The following is an 18,329-nucleotide window of genomic DNA, read 5'->3' as shown; positions in this document are numbered from 1 at the left end:
TAAGGTGACTGTGTAATTTATTGTCCAATGCAGGAGATTTTAAGGGGGTGCTATTAATACTTCCACTGGAGTAACAGGAGTAAACCAAGACTTCCCCAGGCAACGTGGACGTGTAGAGCTATTCCAGCTATATTGTATTTATATATATATGTATATTTCTCTTATAGCATTTATATATATAAACTTAAAACACTGTTTTCATTTACAACTCCTCATGTTGGATGCGTTATGTGAAAAAACTTTAATGTTTTTTTCTTAAGCCACATAAATAAACATCAGTGAAAAACATATGGGATTTATGTGTGTTCAAATAACAAAGCACAAAGCTAGACTTCTAACCCGGGGGAATGCATTTCTTCTCAGATATTTTCTCACTGTTGTCTCTGGGGCACTGGAGGACAAGACAGGAACATTAGAACTCTATGAGCTATTTGGCATCACTCCAGGGACATCTCAACTTTGGGATTTTTCTGTTGGGCATCGCTTTTCAGCTGCTTTTCTTTACCCTTTCTCCTCCAGTGCATCGTCACGGGGTGCTGAAGTTCTTTTCAGGAAGCACTGAGAGGAACAACTTGTTTTTTTAACCACAGTTTAGCAACTGTGCCATTTAATGGCCTCTTGGGAAACCACATTCTTGGATCGCCATCATACCAATTAATTGATTTTTTTTTCTGCTTAGAAAAAAAAATGGTTTTGCGAGAAAAAAGGATACCTTTTGTTGGCTATTAGAAATACAGGGAAAGATTTTCCATTAAAAAGTGCTGTTAGAAGAAATGCTGAATTTTGTGTCACGTTAGGTAAGTAAATATTTGATCCTGAATGCTCATAACTAAACAAGCGAATCCAAAGTCCTATAAGGCCCTACATGATCTGGCCCCACTTCTCATCTCATCTCCTGCCCCTTCCCTGAGCAAGTTCACTCCGGCTGGACTGGTTTCCTTGTTTCTTCAACAGGCCAAGGAAACATGACTGTAGTACCTTTGCATTTCTCCTTCTTGATGTTGGAAATGCTCTGCATGACTAGACCCTTGCTTCCTTCTGGTCTCTGCTCAAATGTCCCCTGATCAGAGTCTTCCTCTGACTTTCCTGTCTATAGTTACACAGCCCTCTCCCTAAACACACACATACTCACACACACACCCCACTGTTCATCTACTTAGGAAACTTTATTTATCTTTGCAGTGCATATGAATGTATGAATTATACTGTGTATGTCTTTTGCTGTTAATTATTGTAGGGTAATAAAGGGGCCTTGAGCAATGTAAGCGCCATGAGAGTAAGAACTTGGTTTATTAAGCTCATCGCTTTATTTGCAACCCCTAAAATAGCCAGACCTTCAATTATAATTACTAAATGAGTAATGGAAAGAATAAATGAATCACGTGTCATTGACTTGGCAGATAATGATCAGTTTTGCTGAAGGAGGTTGAAGGAGAATGGTTGCAAAGCATTACACCCAAATAAGACTTTCTTTTAGGTCCAGATGTGCTGTCGTCTTTATGCTATATAAAAAGACTTACATTTCACTTCCTCCAATGACTGACTGTCCTGTCAAACAAACTCTGTGCTGTGCTTTGCATGTAGTTGCTACCTCATCCAGCAGACTTTGGTACCCAGACCTCACATCAGGCTAGTTTTTAAGGGTTGAAACTTTTATTGGGTATTATAGGGAATTCTGGCCTGGGACTTGGCTTTAAAGGGATAGAAATCTCACCTTTTAGTTTTACAATTCATTAAAGCATTTGTAATCTTTACAGTTGACTTTTAATTTGTAATTTATCATGGCCCGTGATTTTCCTCCTACCTTCTGTTTTGATTTTTTTTCCATTTTAGCTTCTCATTAATATTAATATGTCTACCAGAGATAAACTTGAGAAGAGAGAGATGAAACCTGATTATGACTTTCAGGTATTGTTTGCCACATGTCAACCCACTCTGACCTCCTATTTGGATGTTTTCTGAATCACTTACATAAGACACTGTGCCTCTTCTGACTATTTTCCAGTTTTAATTCACCCAAGTTTGGACTTTTTGTTTTTATTCCTTAGCATTTGATAAATATTAATGACACTACAGTTCTCTTCATTTCTCTGTTTAAAAGTTTTTCCATCACATACCTCACCATTTCTTCTACTATTTGTGGAAAATATTTGAGGTTTCCAGATTTGAGATTTGCCCACCTGGAGAAGAACACTATTTATTTCTCTCTGAACACTTTACCCCAGTTCACCTGGTTGGGATCTGTCTCCTTTCCTCTTTCTGCTAACATCACTGAGGCCTTCCTAGACTTCTTATATGCTACTCTTAATATCTAGAACACCTCATAAAGAACTTTCCCATCCACCCCTGTGTAATTTAGAAGAAACTCACCATTTCTTGTTTGCTTTACATTAGAATTGCTTCTCATCTTCGATAACCATTGTGAATGTACCTGTTTTTTTCTTTTCTCATAGCAAATGTTTTGTGCCCAGATGAATATTTTCTCATCTCATGAATAAATCCAACATTATGCCCTGCACAAATAAAGGATTACTAGGGATTTAGGGTGGGCTTTAATTCACAGAAAATGGTATAAAATTATTGTATGCTTTTATGAGCAGTAGAAATATTATTGCTACTCAGTTTGTAGCAAGTGGCCAACATTTGAAGGTTTATAGCTTTTTTTTTTTGAGACAGAGTCTTACTTTGTTGCCTGGGCTAGAGTGTCATGGCATCAGCCTAGCTCACAGCAACCTCAAACTCCTGGGCTTGAGCAATCCTCCTGCCTCAGCCTCCCGAGTAGCTGGGACTACAGGCATGTACCACCATGCCCGGCTAATTTATATATATATATATATATATATATATATATATATGTTTTTAGCTGTCCGTATAGTTTCTTTTCTATTTTTAGTAGAAACGGGGTCTCGCTCTTGCTCAGGCCAGTCTCGAACTCCTGAGCTCAAACAATCCACCCGCCTCAGCCTCCCAGAGTGTTAAGATTACAGGTGTGAGCCACTGTGCCCGGCCGGTTTATAGCTTTTTGATAAAAACAGAACCTGTATCTTTAGGTCAGCCCAACCAGTCAAGTTAAGTGATGTGCATAGAAGAAATTCTATTCTGGTTTTAGTTTATTTTTTTAGTGATATTTGGTATGGAACTATGAACAAATGGTTACCTAATAACCCAAGTCTTTGCTAGAGGCATCAGCCTTGTTATTCTTGAAGCTGTAGGAATCTGCCTGGTCTCGTGGCTGTTTCAAGAGAAGCATAATAGCATGGCTTTTATGATTAATTGTTAATAAATTTTATAAGTGTATAATTTTTGTTTTATTAGATAGAAATGTCTTCTGAGTGATGTTTTTTTTCCTCTAGGATCCATGCATAAATTAAATTTTTATATTGAGGTTCCCACCAAAATAATGAAACACTACCCTAGATAATATTTAATATGTTGGACTTTATTAAAACATGTCTTGCTGCTTTCTATAAGAAAGTATATAATTAAAATTTTTGTCTTAGAATTAAATGTTGAAGGTTTTGATTCCTAAAGTCATATATATTGTATTTTCTCCATTGAATATTCCTTATTATTTAAGAATATTCAATTTGTAATTTGTAATTCAATGAAATTTCAATGTAACAATAAGCTATTTAGAAGTAATTTTCCATTTATTAGATGTACAGCTTTGACTGGAAGTTTCACTATTATGTGAGCATCAAATTCTCAGACACCTTCTCATAGCAGGTTTAAGCATTTATTTCTTCGTGTTTTTCCTTTTTAAAAAAAATTTCTCCGTATGACTATATAGTCAATCTGCTACTTGAGACTGTGAGGTTTTTAATGTCAGGTTCCACAACATAAACTGAACATAGAGCTGGATGATAGCAGCTGGCCAATGAATTACAGATGCAATATAAATTTAGGAATGTAAAATTATTGTAACCAATAGCAACACCTTAATTCCTTGATCCTATATAAACTAATTTACAGAATATTTAAAATATCAATAGAGAATAAAAGTCTAAAGATGGCATCTTCTAGATCAATATTATTCAGATATACATGATTAGAATTTTGGTGATTTTTACAAAAAAGTCATATTCTTCCACCTGTAGTCTTTTAATTCGACATCCAGAGTAAAAGAGAATGAAAATTGTAATGATTTAAATGGTTGAGGAAACTGTGATTGTACCATAAATGAGAAACGTAGAAGAAAGGTGAAGGAGCTAACTGAGTGATCAGAGTTGAGTATGTTTTAAAGCTGAGTGAAGGGCCACCCACGTTGAGCTGGGACTTCGTTGAATGAGTTAGGAAGTGAGTGGTAGAAAGCCTACTCAGAAACTGTTTCCAATGTCAGTAGGACTTTTTTTTTTCTTTCTTTCTTTCTTTTTTTTTTTTTTTTTTTTAAGACAGACTCTCACTCTGTTGCCTGGGCTAGAGTGAGTGCCGTGGCGTCAACCTAGCTCACAGCAACCTCAAACTCCTGGGCTCAAGTAATCCTCCTTCCTCAGCCTCCAGAGTAGCTGGGACTACAGGCATGCGCCACTATGCCCGGCTAATTTTTTCTATTTTTAGTTATTTGGCTAATTTCTTTCTATTTTTAGTACAGACGGGGTCTCACTCTTGCTCAGGCTGGTCTCAAACTCCTGAGCTCAAACGATCGCCCGCCTTGGCCTCCCAGAGTGCTAGGATTACAGGTGTGAGCCACCGCGCCTGGCCAGGACTTTTTTTTTTCTTTTTGCAATTTTCCTATATGTACCTTAAGAAGAACTGAGACTAGAGTTTTACATTTGAGAGCCAGCAGTTAAAATCAGGGTTTTGTTTTTTGCACTCCTACAACCAGTTCAAGGTCAACCAGCTAGCAACCAGACCAGTTTTATTACCGCCTTCCAGCGATGCCTAGATCTCACACTGCTTGGTGTCTTCTTCAGTGTTTTTCCTCCTTTCCCTCCATGAGGGCAGTTCTTCTAGTATGTTCCCTTTTCTTTTGTTCCATTTACTATTTAGGCTGATTGAGTTCCCAGCTGACCTAATTGTAGGAACAAAATTATGGGTCTGTCAGGTTCCTTTCCTGGTAAAATTGGGCCCAGGGTAGTAAGCTTGGGAAGGTCAGGAGACACAGACACACACATAAAAATCAATCTTCCTGCCAAAGCCAGTAGATTCGAGGTATTCCTAGATGTCTCTACTTGATGGGATACTCTTGTCATTTTGGCCTTTTTCTGACTTAATGTTGGCCATGTACTGGCCTGGGGTCCTTCAGCTGTCGTCAAGTATTTAGTTTCTGAATAAATATTTATATTGCCACTCTTTGGTGGCTTTAAAAGTAACCTTTTGCTGAAATCTACTTCCTAAATGTTGTTAAAGGCATCCCACTCCTCCTTGGTAGACTACTATTGCTTGTGTAGTTACTTCTCTGAAGCAGTGTGATTCTATAATAATGTGGCTGGCATTGGAAAGCAAACATCCCTTGATAGCTTGGGATGCTACCTGAGTGCAGGAGAGCAACAATAGCTCAGGTGGCCTAGGGCAGGCTAGTGGTTAGTGCCAGATATACCACTCAGGTTTGCAATAGTCAAGAAGGACTGGTATTGATCAGCTATCCCTTCCATACTCTGAAGGCTTTTTAAGCCTCGCAAAAAATAGCTTGCAGTATTCTCAGAGTGTTCTGGAGTGATAGAGCTTTCCCTAGAGCACGTTTCCAAAATGGGAAGTGGGAGCTCCATTTGTATCTTGCAATAATTCATAAATAAGCTCTCAAATGAGCATATACATCAGGATTCAGATTAAGAGTGCTAGTGAGTGAGGGAGGGATTAGTGACCTCATGAAGAGACACTGGGCTGTGACTTTTTTTTCTTGAGACTGAGTTTCACTCTGTTGCCCATGCTAGAGTGCAGTGGCACCATCATAGCTCACTGCCACCTCAAACTCCTGGGCTCAAGCAATCCTGCCTCAGCCTCCTCAGTATCTGGGACTACAGGTGCACACCCAGATGATTTTTTTCCATTTTTAGTAGAGACGGGGTCTCGCTCTTACTCAGGCTGGTCTCGAACTCCTGAGTTCAAGTAATCCACCCGCCTTGGCCTCCCAGAGTGCTAGGATTACAGGTGTGAGCCACCACGCCCGGCCTGGGCTGTGATTTTTGACGTACCCAATGCAGCTAAGGCAAGACAGCCAAACCAAGGCAGGTTTCTATGTTTTGATGATGTTGTCATAAAAGTATTCTACATCCACTGTAGAAAAGTTTGAAAGAGGCAGAGAAGTAAAATTATGCATAATTCAAAGAGTTATTGCTGTTAACATTTTGTAGTATTTGTGCAGATCTTTTTGTCCACACAGACAGTAGATTGCATGCAGCATTAGGAGATTTAACATTTGTATGTGATCTTGTGATTATGATGGTTCCATGAAGTACTGCAGTTAGTTATCTTGCTAAGACACTAATGTACATCATGCATGTTATAAAACTGGTGTGCACAGTGATTTGTGCATTTGTAAGGTTGGGCTATATCCTTGATAGAGATCAAAGGTATATGGTTGTGTGTAACTGTGTGTGTATGAGTTTATGTTTTAGTCAATTTTCTTTTTTTCTTTTTTCTGTTTTAGACAGAGTCTCACTCTGTTGTCCAGGCAAGTGCCGTGGCGTCAGCCTAGCTCACAGCAACCTCAAACTCCTGGGCTCAAGCGATCCTCCTGCCTCAGCCTCCCAAGTAGCTGGGACTACAGGCATGCACCACCATTCCTGGCTAATTTTTTCTATTTTTAGTAGAGATGGAGTCTCTTTCTTGTTCAAGCTGGTCTCAAACTCCTGAGCTCAAGCTATCCTCCTGTCTTGGCCTCCCAGAGTGCTGGAATTATAGGTGTGAGCCACTGTGCCTGGCCATGATCCATTTTCTGTTGCTTATAACAGAATACTTAAAACTGGATAACTTATAAAGAAAAAGAATTTGTTTCTTACAATTTGGGAGGCTGAAAAGTCCAAGGTCTAGGGACTGCATCTGGTGAGGGCCTTCGTGCTGGTGGGGACTCCTCTGTAGAGTGCCAAGGCAGTGCAGGGTATCATTCACACGGCAAGGAAGCTGAGCCTGCTAACATGCTAGCTCAGGTCTCTCATCCTCTTCTTATAAAGCTTCCAGTTCCATTCCCATGATAGCCCATTAATCCATGAGTGGACTAGTCCATTCATGAGAGCAGAGCCCTCGTGACCCAATCACTTCTTAAAAGCCCCACCTCTCAATACTGTCACATGGGGGATTAAGTTTCAACTAGAGTTTTGGAGGGGACAAGTATTCAAACCATAGCATTATGCTCATGTATAATCATATTATATATTTAATATCCTGATTTTCTTCACTTAGTGTCATAAATACTTTACCATGTTATTAGATATTATTAAAAATGTGATTTGAAATGGCTACATTATATTCCATAAGTGGATCTACCTTAATTTATTGAACACTGGATACTTAGGTGGTTTATACTTTTGTTTGTTTGTTTGTCTCATTATTGCTAATTCAACTGATGTTGTGATGAATGTTCTTATTGTTTTAGCTCAGAATCCTGTGAGGTAATTAGGTTGGGGTGTGTGTGTGTGTGTGTGTGTGTGTGTGTGTGTGTTTATGGTTTTTGATACGTATTGACAAATTGCTTTCCAGAAAGATTGTTTGCATGGACACCCCTTCAAATTTAAAATGTGCTAATATCAGTATACCTTCATCTACAATAAGTCTTATAAAAATAATTATAGCAATTTGCCAACATAATATTTATTGGAAAAAATTCTAATTGGAATTAATCTTTTCCTGGAACAAGCCATGGGTGTTTCCACTTTTCACCATTTCCACTGCTGCCATCCCAATAGAAGCCACCATTACTTTCCTTCTGAATTGCTTCAGTACCAGAACTCCAACAGGCTTGCAAGGATTTTCCTGATGTGGCCCCTGTCTACCTTCCTAGCTTTGTCTCAAGATCATCCTCCTTAGGTTCTATACTAACCTTCCTTTATTTCTTTTGCCACTCGGTGCCCCCGTCCCCTCCATGCCTTCACACATGTTCCTTTCCCTGGCAAGCTTCGTCTTCCCCAAAGCTGTTCTCACACACCTTTGCCTGACTCAGTCCTCCTTCTAGAGTAGGGCTTCTTAAACATCCTCATAGCAACCCATCCTTTTTCTTCCTTATGTTGAAAACAACTGTAATTAATCCACTCACTTTTGTAAACTGTGTTTTTAATATTTACCTGCATAATTTAGATGGGATAAGTGATTGACATGCAGTATTTCTATAGTTTTGCAAAAAAATGTATACATGCTCATTTATTAGGGGAGAATTAAAAAAATTAGAATAGCCTGTGGTTCATGGAATGAATCATCTTCAAAGAATAATGACAAGACCATGGGCTCTGGACTCCTAGGACTTGGGTTGGAATCCTGGACCCACCATTTATGAGCTGTTTAGTCTTGGGAAAGTTATTTGACCTCTTCTGCTTCACTTTCCTCCTCTATAAAATGGGGTTAATATTATAGTTAAATGTATTTTTTATGATTGCTGTGAATATTGAAGGAAGTAATTCATGAAGTCCTTATAGTACAGCCTGGCACATGGCAGGTACTATATTATATAAATGTTAGTCATTATCCTTTTCTTTATTCTCTTTTCCATCTTATTTATCTTTGAACTATATTAAGTGCCAACTCTGCAGTGCATAGACCTAGGTGGTATCTAGGGGTCTGCTTTCTTTCTAGGGAATTGCCCTGCAGATTTTGCAATGTTTCCTCTCAAATAACAAGCTTACTTCTCATGATATTTTGTGGAGCTTCTTCTATCATTCTGACATTCTTCTTTAGGAATCCGTGATACTTCACTTCCAGAATTGTAATGAGTATCATCTGTAAAATAACACAATTTATCTCTGTTTCTGTTTTTGGTAGTATAACTTTTTGAGTATTAACACTCAAATCTGTTTTCCTTGACAGCTGGCAAACTTCCCCAGACTCTGCGAGGAAACAGAAAGGATCGTTGCTAACCACATTCGTGAGCGAGAAGGGAAGACAAAGGACCAGGTAAGGAGAGAATTTCCCTGGTGGGCAGGGAGCTTGTGGGAAGTGGAAAGTGTCTCTAAGGCTGTCAGGTGGTCTCCAGCAGCCAGTCTATCCCTTAATGGGAAAAAAATATGGTGGAGCAGACAACTACATTAATGAATTATACATGTGTTACTATACTAATATCTTATGTATGTTAAAAATATAAACAAATATAAAGCCTTCAGAAGAATGAAATTTAAAAACAGTGATATGAGTTCCATTATTTTTTTTCTGCAACACTCCATGGATCATCAGATGCAAACATTCTACTTTGAAAACCACTAATCCAGAAACATTCTATATTTTTTTAAGACAGGAGTTCTTAACTTTTAGTGGCCCTGCAGATGGGCTCCAGAAGGTTCACAGACCCCTAAAATGTTATGCAAAATGTTTAGTGTTTTTATTTTTTTCTGAGAAGAATGGACACAGCTTTTCATCAGCTTATCCATAGAACCTATGATTGAAAAAAAATTTAAGCACTGCTCTTTTAAACATTTCTGACTATTTTGTAAGTATATATGGTTTGTAAGGAGTGACCTTGAGATTGTCTTCTAATCCTAGTTCTGTGATTTAGAAAGATGATTTTTCGATTGAGGGTAATTCATTAAAAATGTGAAGGATTAAATGAAAATGATAAAAGCTTCCTACATTTAAGTGGATTTTTTTCTTAGTGACTTATAAAATGTTACAATGGGGAAAAAAACAAAGGTTTTTAAATACTTCTGAATTCCATGACACAGCTGCACGTGTGATGTTGTGGAGAGAACACTGGACTTAGGCCATGTGTTCTCCACAAAATAACAGCATGTTCTTGTGAAAATCACTTATTTGGACTGTTGTTTTCTCATGTACAGCATTGGGATGTTGGTCTATATGATCTCTGAAAGCCTCTGTAAGTTAGCATTCCAAGATTTTGTGATTCTCAAGTGCGTTGGGGTGGGAGAGTAATGGGAGAAAAATAAAATAAAAGAGAGAGTGGAACGAACCCCAGGGAGAGAGGCATAGCACCCCCAGAGTGCGCCTGTAGCATAACGTTTAATGGAGGGACAGAGGATGGAGGCCCCACAGGTTGGGGCATTCGTGAGTGACTCCAGTCACAGCCTTTCCTCTCCCTGAGCTGGGGGGTTCACTGTTACTACTTTTTATTGTTATCTTTTGAAAGTTAGTTAACCACTATTTATAGTTTTTACTTGTTTTTCAACTTTCACACTCTTGGATGGCCACAATAGCCAAAAGTGGAGAAAATGGGCCTTGTGACTTATTTGAGATAAACAAGTCAATATTAATTCAAGTGCCAGTGACATCAAGGCCAGGGCCAGATATACAGCCCCGTGGACGGAGGTTCCTTCTCCCTCCCCATCTGCTGTCTGGGCTGCTCCTGGGCCAAGAAAACTTAGGTTCTCAGGAATCAGCTGTGCTCCTGACCTCGAGTAAATGAGCTAACTTCTGTTTCATTGTCTTTATGATCTTCAGATTATAAGCTATCCTATTGAACTCTTAGGGATGCTACAGAAAAATGACATTAAAAACACCAATATGGTTATTATTTAAACCATCTTTGTGATCACAACTAAATCAGTTGATAACTTCTTCCTACTTTGTGTTTCAGAATTTTTGCTTTGGCAAAATGACTTGTTCAAACCTGGCATTGTTGTTAAGATCGTGGGCTCCAGGCTCAGACTCCCTGCCTTTGAATTCAAGCTCTACCATTTACTTTCTGTGTAACCACTGACAACTTACTTGATCTTTTTACACTTCAATTTCCTCATCTTAAAGTGGCACAATGATGGTAGATAATTCCTCATAGGCATTTTGTGAGGATGAAATGAATTAATCCAAATATAGCTCTTAGTTCTTAATTAATTCTAGTTGTTTTTGTTGTTGTTCCCAAGAGCTATGACACACAGTAGACAGGAGGAAGACTTGCCTTTCCTGATTTCAAGGGAAATTGTCTTCCATCTGCAACTCGGACGCAGTGATTACTTCCTTCCCCAAGTGTGGCAGAAGGGGAGGGGCAGGCCTCTCCCTCCTGATGCCCCTCTTAGGCAGCCTAGTCCCACAGGTGTCACCCTCCTGCAGAAGCTACCAGTGGTCACCGCTAATATGGACCTGCGTGGCACAGCAAAAACATGCCTGCTGGTGGTACCGTGAACATGTCATTTGGGATAGGTCTCACATTTCAATTCTGAGCTCTCTGCTGCCTTGGGCAACGTGGTCCTTTTGAAGTATCTGATCAGAGAGAGTGACCTGTTTCCTCAGGTCTCTGTGCCTGAACTGTTTTGAGACATTCTTGTAGTTTTCCTTCGGAAAAAAAAAAAAAAAAATAGAGTTACTGCCAACCTCCACTCTGGAAGCTTTGTGGGGGGAAAAGTCTTCAAAATTAAAAATACACAAAACCATAAATCTATCTGAGCTTTTTTCTTGAAGGGTTTTTGAATATCTCTGTGTGCCAGCCGTTATTGTAGGTACTTCCATACGTGAACTTGTGTGGTGAAGTGGTTGACTTTGTGCAGGATTATTGCGACCAGGGATAGCTTTCCTTTTCTTCAACTAAATACGCAAAAACTGTGGGTGAAAAAGACAGTGAGAAACTCTGAGAAAGTGAAAAAATGAGAAAAAAAATGGACTATTTTCCTTTTCATCTCCCACATGCGACCTGGCTCTTTTCCTAGAGTGAACACAGACTCCCAGTTTCCAGGAATATGAATGAGAACAGCCATAGCTTTTATTTTTTTCCACTTTTTTCCTATATTGCAGTCCAAGTTAATGTGTGTGAACATCCAAGATACTCATGACAACCTTTGGCAATGTTGAGAATTATGTAGATATTTTGTTCCTTATGGTGGCAACAATTTGTGCTTAAATATTATAGTTTATTAGTACAAGCTCTTGGCCAAATGGATTTGGTAGTATAACGTTTAATGGAATGTGGCTTTATCATTGGGAGAATAGAGGCAAAACTACAGCTAATCTAACAATGATCACTCTTCCTAACTTTTCAGTTTTCTTCAAGAGATGAAACAAAATTATATCTGACTATATGAAACTTTTTCATACAAGTATGATGTTATTGACCCAATAGCCCCCGTGCCTTGACTTTGTTTTTGGTAATGGGAGTGGATTTGGAGTGATCTTTTACATCTTCTTTTAGCAGGTCCCCTTGAGACTCTCAGCAAGATTTGGTCAGATGACTGGTGGGGATTAGTCACAAAGGCAAAACCTCAGAGCCCATAGCACAGAGTATTGAGTAAGAAACAATAATAAGTGGCCATATACTAATTATATGGGAATAAATTGTTCCCTTTAAAGTTAAGTTTTTCAAGCCTGGTAGATAGTTACAAAATGAAAGCCACAAATATTTATTGGACACCTATCATGTGTGTCATGCTAGGCTCTGGGGACGAAAGGGTGAACCAGGCATAACTCCTGCTTCTATGGAGCTTACAGTCTCACAGGGAAGAGAAACATCACAAAAAAAAAATTATATAATTATACAAATTCAAGTATAGGGTTCAATATATATAATTATGGTGTATGGACTAAAAGTAATAGCACGATCCATCCTGTTCTTGGGTGAGGTTAAGAGGTGAGGATCAGAGAAAGCTTTCCCGAGGAGGTACCCACTGGGGAGCATTGTGTAGACTGTGTCTACGAACTGTTACCATCAGGACTCCGTGCACTCAGATGTTACCTTCAATGAAAGGAGGCAGTATAAAAATACTCCTTGTGGTCATCAAAAGTTTATTTAACAAAGTCAAAGTGCAGAGCTCGGGAGGTAGTCAGGCAGAGATTTGTTGAGTCCTTTATTTTCCCAATCAAATCTCAGCACCTTAGAAAGAGATATGGCACTGGTGGAGAACAAAAGGAAACTTACGAAGAGGAGCTCAGTTTTGAATACCTCTGGAATAAAACCCTCTTTCTTATGGTTTCCCATTGTTCTGTTCCCCTCTTGTTCTCTCTCAGGCTCTCCTACCCCCCATTGAGGAATATTTTCCACAGGGGGACTTCCCACATGTCTGACTTGCAGTTTATAAGTATCTTATGACAAGAATATTTGCATGTTGGCTGGGACATGCATTCAGTTTATTCCTTCACAAATCTTGACTGAATGCACGTGATGTTCCAGGCATTATTCTAGGCACTGGGGATGTGGCAGTAAAGACAGTAGATGAGGTCTATATATGGAATGTGCAAAAACTTGCAATGTCAGCTGGAGGTAGTGCTACAAAAGAAAAGGCCGCAAGATGATAGAGAGTAACAAGATAATATTATTATTAATAATTTAGACAGAATGGGCAGGGAAGATCCCTCTGACGAAGTGATATCTTAGCAGAGAACTGACATGTTTTGATTTACTGATGAAGCTTACTGATCTTAAGGAGGCTTTGTATTCATTTGTATATTGCCTTTTTGAGTTGGTTGGTAAGATGCCTAGGGAGCTTAAAGATAATAGAAAAGGAGAGGAAAAACAAGAGGTGATTTTGCTACTTTGTGGTTAATTTAGGGTGTGTATGGAAGCAGGAAGCTCAGAGCAGCCCGTTATTGGCCTTCCTGCCACATGTCTGTTTATACATGCTTGCTCTTCTTTGAACATTATGCCTACATTTTAGAGAAATAGAATGATTCTAGGTTCTGTGTGAAATTAGCAAACAGTACATGCCTATAACTATAGTGCTCTTCATGTGTCAGTTAGACTTACTTTCAAAGTAGATTTTTAACTTATGAATTTAGAGTACAAAATTATGAGTAAAATGAAGAAAAAATAATGTAGCTTTTCTAATGGAAGCATCCTTTTAAAAATTAAATGAAGGTAAATAATTTGTGGGCAATTATTGAATCTAATGTTTGAGAATTCTTAAGATGGGTTTTCACTGAAGTGTTTCTCCTTAACTTACAGGTACTGCTGTTGATTGACATTCAAGTCTCCTACATCAACACCAACCATGAAGACTTCATTGGCTTCGCAAAGTACGTGAAACCCTTGATTGTTGCACATACTCCTCCTACTGGTTTGTCTAGCACAAACATTGTGAAATTTTACTACAATTCCACCACCTTTTGAGAGTACAGTCTGTGTCAAGGTTAACTCTGAGTTTACCCCCTTAGGAGGTCTGGGCCCCATGACCATGTGGTAGGGGTATTTATTGTTCTTTTGATAAAGTAGTTGGCTCTATTCAGCATATGAAGTCATATGTGTCTTAGATACTCATTATTTTTGGATGATGACCTGCACTTTGTACTTGAACTCTTATAGATAAGCAGTAACAAATGCACATTTAAAAATTTGTTTGGAAACAATTTTTCATATTAATTTGAAATATCAAGTACGATTCAGAGAATATAAGCCATTTTAATTTTCCTAAATGAGAATATAAAGTCCTATTTTTTAAAAAAACTGTCCTTTGTGAATTTAGATGTAATCTATTGGGATGAACATTTTCTTCTCTTTAAAGTACATGCACTTTATATTTGCTTGTCCATATATTGCAATTCTTCATGGACGCTGTCATTTTTAAGACCTTGAATTCACTGTTTTTTCCCTGCTTGTTATTGGAACCAGTTTTTCTTTGATTTAAAGAATCTTGATTCTTACTCTAAGATATATTTTTGGCATGTAAGTGGTTCCAACTTCAAGTATATAATATAAAGCCTATTTTATATAAAATGTAAAATAAAAGAACTTACGTACTTTCACTTGAACTAGATAGTCAAGAACAGGGAAAAATAAAACACTACCAAATGTCAAATTTTAATTTGCTTTAATTTGTTTTAATACACCCGAAGAAACAGATGTGCAGACAATGTGACCTAAGCTAAACTGTGGCCTGAGAAATTTATAGGCATGTTTTAAGGAGAAAGGCCCAATTATCCAACAGAAAATTATATCATTCTAAGCTTGGCTGTAGTTGTGATGGCCTACACACTGGTGTCAATACATTTTGTACCCAGTGAGTGAGTGGTAGGTTAGTTTTCCTCAACCGTTTCTGTCCATAGCATGTAAACTTGTTAGAACCCAGTTAGAAATATGTGCCCTTGTCTGGTTGTCTTTGCAGCCATGCCACCGACTCCAGTGTCCCCATAGGTATCTGCTGCACAGGCATTTCACACAGACGTACCCCCTTCCCTCCTAGCCCTTGTGACTATCATTTGCACTGCTTGTTTCCTTCTGCAAAATCCCCCAGGCTGTCAAGTGCCTCCTTGTCCTTAGCTGTGGAAGGGGCATCAGAGAATTCTTTGCAGGTTTCCTCTACGTCAGTGAACTCCAAGTGGCCTGGGCAAAGCTTTACTCCATGGGGGGAGAAATGAAAAAAAAGAAAAATTGTTTTTGCCTTTTAGGAGCTTGGCTAGTAATTGAAAAGTATAGAGAAACATATGTAAAAATTTAAACTGACACCTCTTACTTTGCTTCTTTGAGGAGTTTAAAAGACAAACCAATCCTGGAGCCATTTGAAATAACAGGAATACTGCCTTTAATGTTGATTTTTTATGGAATACAAATGCCAGTTAGGTTCTTATGAAAATATAGCAGATGGAAATCTAAATGGAATAACTTACCAGTGACAAGGCTGTTGCAATGCTGCCTTGTTGTGGGGTCCCAATTCAAGGGGGAAATGTAGAAAAAGTCATAATCTGTCTGGAAAGATTCAAGGTTTGAACATATTGTATAACCAGTGTTTCAATTTAAATTTCACCTTTATATTTTTCTTAAAATATTTTTTTCCTGGATTACCTTTTTAAAACAAAACAAAACAAAAAACCAACAAGATATATGGGCTAGAGGCTATTTCTTTCCCAGCAAATTTCAGTATTTTCCACCTCAGAAGCTATTGGACTACAGTTTTATATTGACTATATCAATTTATAGGTTTTCAAAGACATATAATTTTTGAAATTTAATGCTTTCAAACACAATCTTTTGATACAGTCTCACTGCAATACTGATCACTGCCCCTGTCTTTTCAGCAGTGCGGTAGGCTATACACCTTTACAATGCCGGGGAGAAAAAAAGCAGCATTGTTAAAACTGCTTTAGAAATCCAGAAAATTTGAACATTTCTCCTCTAAAATAAACTGCACACTTTAACCTACTTTCAAAGGACTGGTCTGGGAGTCAGCAATCTGGGTTATTTTCCAGCATTTGCCACTGATAAGCTTTGGGTTTTGGAAGGCGCTTATGCTTTCTATATCTCAGTATACTGATCTATCAAATGGAATAATAAATAATTCTCATACACCTTTCAGGATTGTTGGAAGATCAAATTAATGAAGTTATGTGGAAATGCTTTAGAAAACTGGCATAGTCTGTAAAAGTTAGAATCAGTTTTTCTGTTTCTCTACACATACACTCACACATACACACAGAGGAATTTAATTACTAGATGCACCATTTTACTTTGTAATGAAGGTTTTAATGATGTAAGTGTGATTGTCACTGGAATATTTTTTAGTTACTAATATCATTATTTCCAAATGTAGTATTTTGGCCTGAGACGCAGAGGTAAATGTCCTTTCCATTTGTATGCTGAGTTGAAGTACATTTCAGTGTGACATGGGGTAATTATGAAGATGAAATGTTCATCTCAAAATCACTTTGAAGGGTGTTGGTATTTTTTTGTGCTTTTAAAAATTAAAAAATGTAGTTATAGCTATAAATTTTAAAGTTGGCAAGAATGCTGGTTCCATCAAGGAAGAAAAGTCAAGCCATATTTGAAGACAATTCTGTAAGTATTTTTAAGTTCCAAAGGTAGATAATTAAGATCTGGGGTTCTGAAAAATAGGCATTTGTTTCATGAGATTTTTAGAGAGCTGCCAAAAAAGAGAGGGGACTGCCTCTCAGATTTATAGGATGGTCATGTACGTAGTATTTTACAAACGTAATCTTTTTCAACTGCAATGACTTTTGTTCTAAAAAAATTTTTTAAGAAAGGAAAACAAATTGCTAAAATTAGATTAATGGAATATTTAGTTTCATATTACTGTTCAGGACATCTCAAAATTCTTTTTGCTGTAGAATTTATTCTGCCATGTTGAATACGTGGAACTTTTTTTTCCATTTCTCAGTTATTTGTTAGATATAGACTGTAAAATATGTACCATGTGTAATGTGTCCCAGTAAGTGCTGCTCGAGGCTTGCTTTGGAATTTCCTGGCTTCTAAGAGCTCGGTCTTTCAAGTATAATATAGTTTCTGAACCGAAAAGTTCAGTATTTCAGAAGAAAACATCAACTTTCCTTGTGACTCAAGGGTTTTAATTTGTCATTCTTTCCTGGTTAAAAAAAAAGTCCTAAATTGTATGTATTTTAAACATAATATTAATATAACATAATGAGTTTTTGCTATTTAAGAAAATAAGAACTGGTCCAATTATTCCTTCATTTACTTCCCCTCATTCTTAGTAATCCTGCTATCTGAACAGAAAGGCAAGCTTCTTAGCTGAACGCCTTGGGAAGTGAAATTTCAAACTCTTTTGCTCTTCTTCATTTGTTCCATAACACAATTTTCTTTCTGAGTTACTAGGATTTATGCAGTCTAGTGGTTTAAGAGAAAGATGGGCTCCAGATATGGGCTGTTAAATTAATATCTCTATGTACCACAAGCAGCAGACTACAGTCTGTTTTTCAATCTGCTGAGTAGGTTTCAACACCTGTTTTCTCACAGTTGAAATGATATACTGTGCAGATTTTAGTTCTTGTTATATGAGCCCCATGAAAATTCTTTGGGTTGTAACATTCATTATATCTCTTTCCTGATCCTCTGGAATGCCTCTGTTGCCATTTTACTAAAGGCAGTGCATTTGAACCTTGCCACTAAATTCCAGAGCAGTCTTTGTCTTTCCCTTTACATTCTCCTTTTATTTTTCCCTGATGCATAAATTATATTCTCTTATAACAGTGTTTCTGGTTCCTTTTCTTACATGAGAATGTTCTGTCTCTTGTGGAATCAAAACTTAAGTATTAAAAAGATCCTTCATTTGACTCAAATGCAAATTTAAGAATTAAATGCTTGGTTGCTTACTGGGTTACAATACACCTACTGTATTGGACAGCACAGCTTTGCAGTATGATGAATCCAGCTGATTGCTCTGGGACTTTTATTAGTGGTCCCTACTTTACATCAGATAGCCCTACTTTACCAAAACCAGATAAAGACATAATAAAAAGAGAGAGAGAGAGAGAGAGAGAGAACGAGAACTATAGGCCAGTATCTCTGATGAACATAGATGCAAAAATCCTCAACGAAATACTAGCAAACCAAATTCAACAACACA

The 18,329-nt window shown here is 37.8% G+C and overlaps 1 protein-coding gene across 8 annotated transcripts in view; it reads left to right on the top strand.

Annotated features, from left to right (window-relative positions):
* Positions 1-18,329, top strand: part of DNM3 (dynamin 3) — a 534,534-nt gene that overhangs the window by 190,884 nt on the left and 325,321 nt on the right. For all 8 annotated transcript variants that reach the window (XM_045547356.1, XM_045547359.1, XM_045547363.1 and 5 more), the window contains exons 11-12: positions 8,956-9,042; positions 13,961-14,031. In XM_045547356.1, the coding sequence (XP_045403312.1) occupies positions 8,956-9,042; positions 13,961-14,031 (158 nt within the window). The remainder of the gene's footprint in view (positions 1-8,955; positions 9,043-13,960; positions 14,032-18,329) is intronic.

Source organism: Lemur catta, chromosome 3, assembly GCF_020740605.2.
Source record: "Lemur catta isolate mLemCat1 chromosome 3, mLemCat1.pri, whole genome shotgun sequence".
NCBI classification, from domain to species: Eukaryota; Metazoa; Chordata; class Mammalia; order Primates; family Lemuridae; genus Lemur; species Lemur catta.
This window is presented reverse-complemented; position numbering and strand designations above follow the sequence as displayed.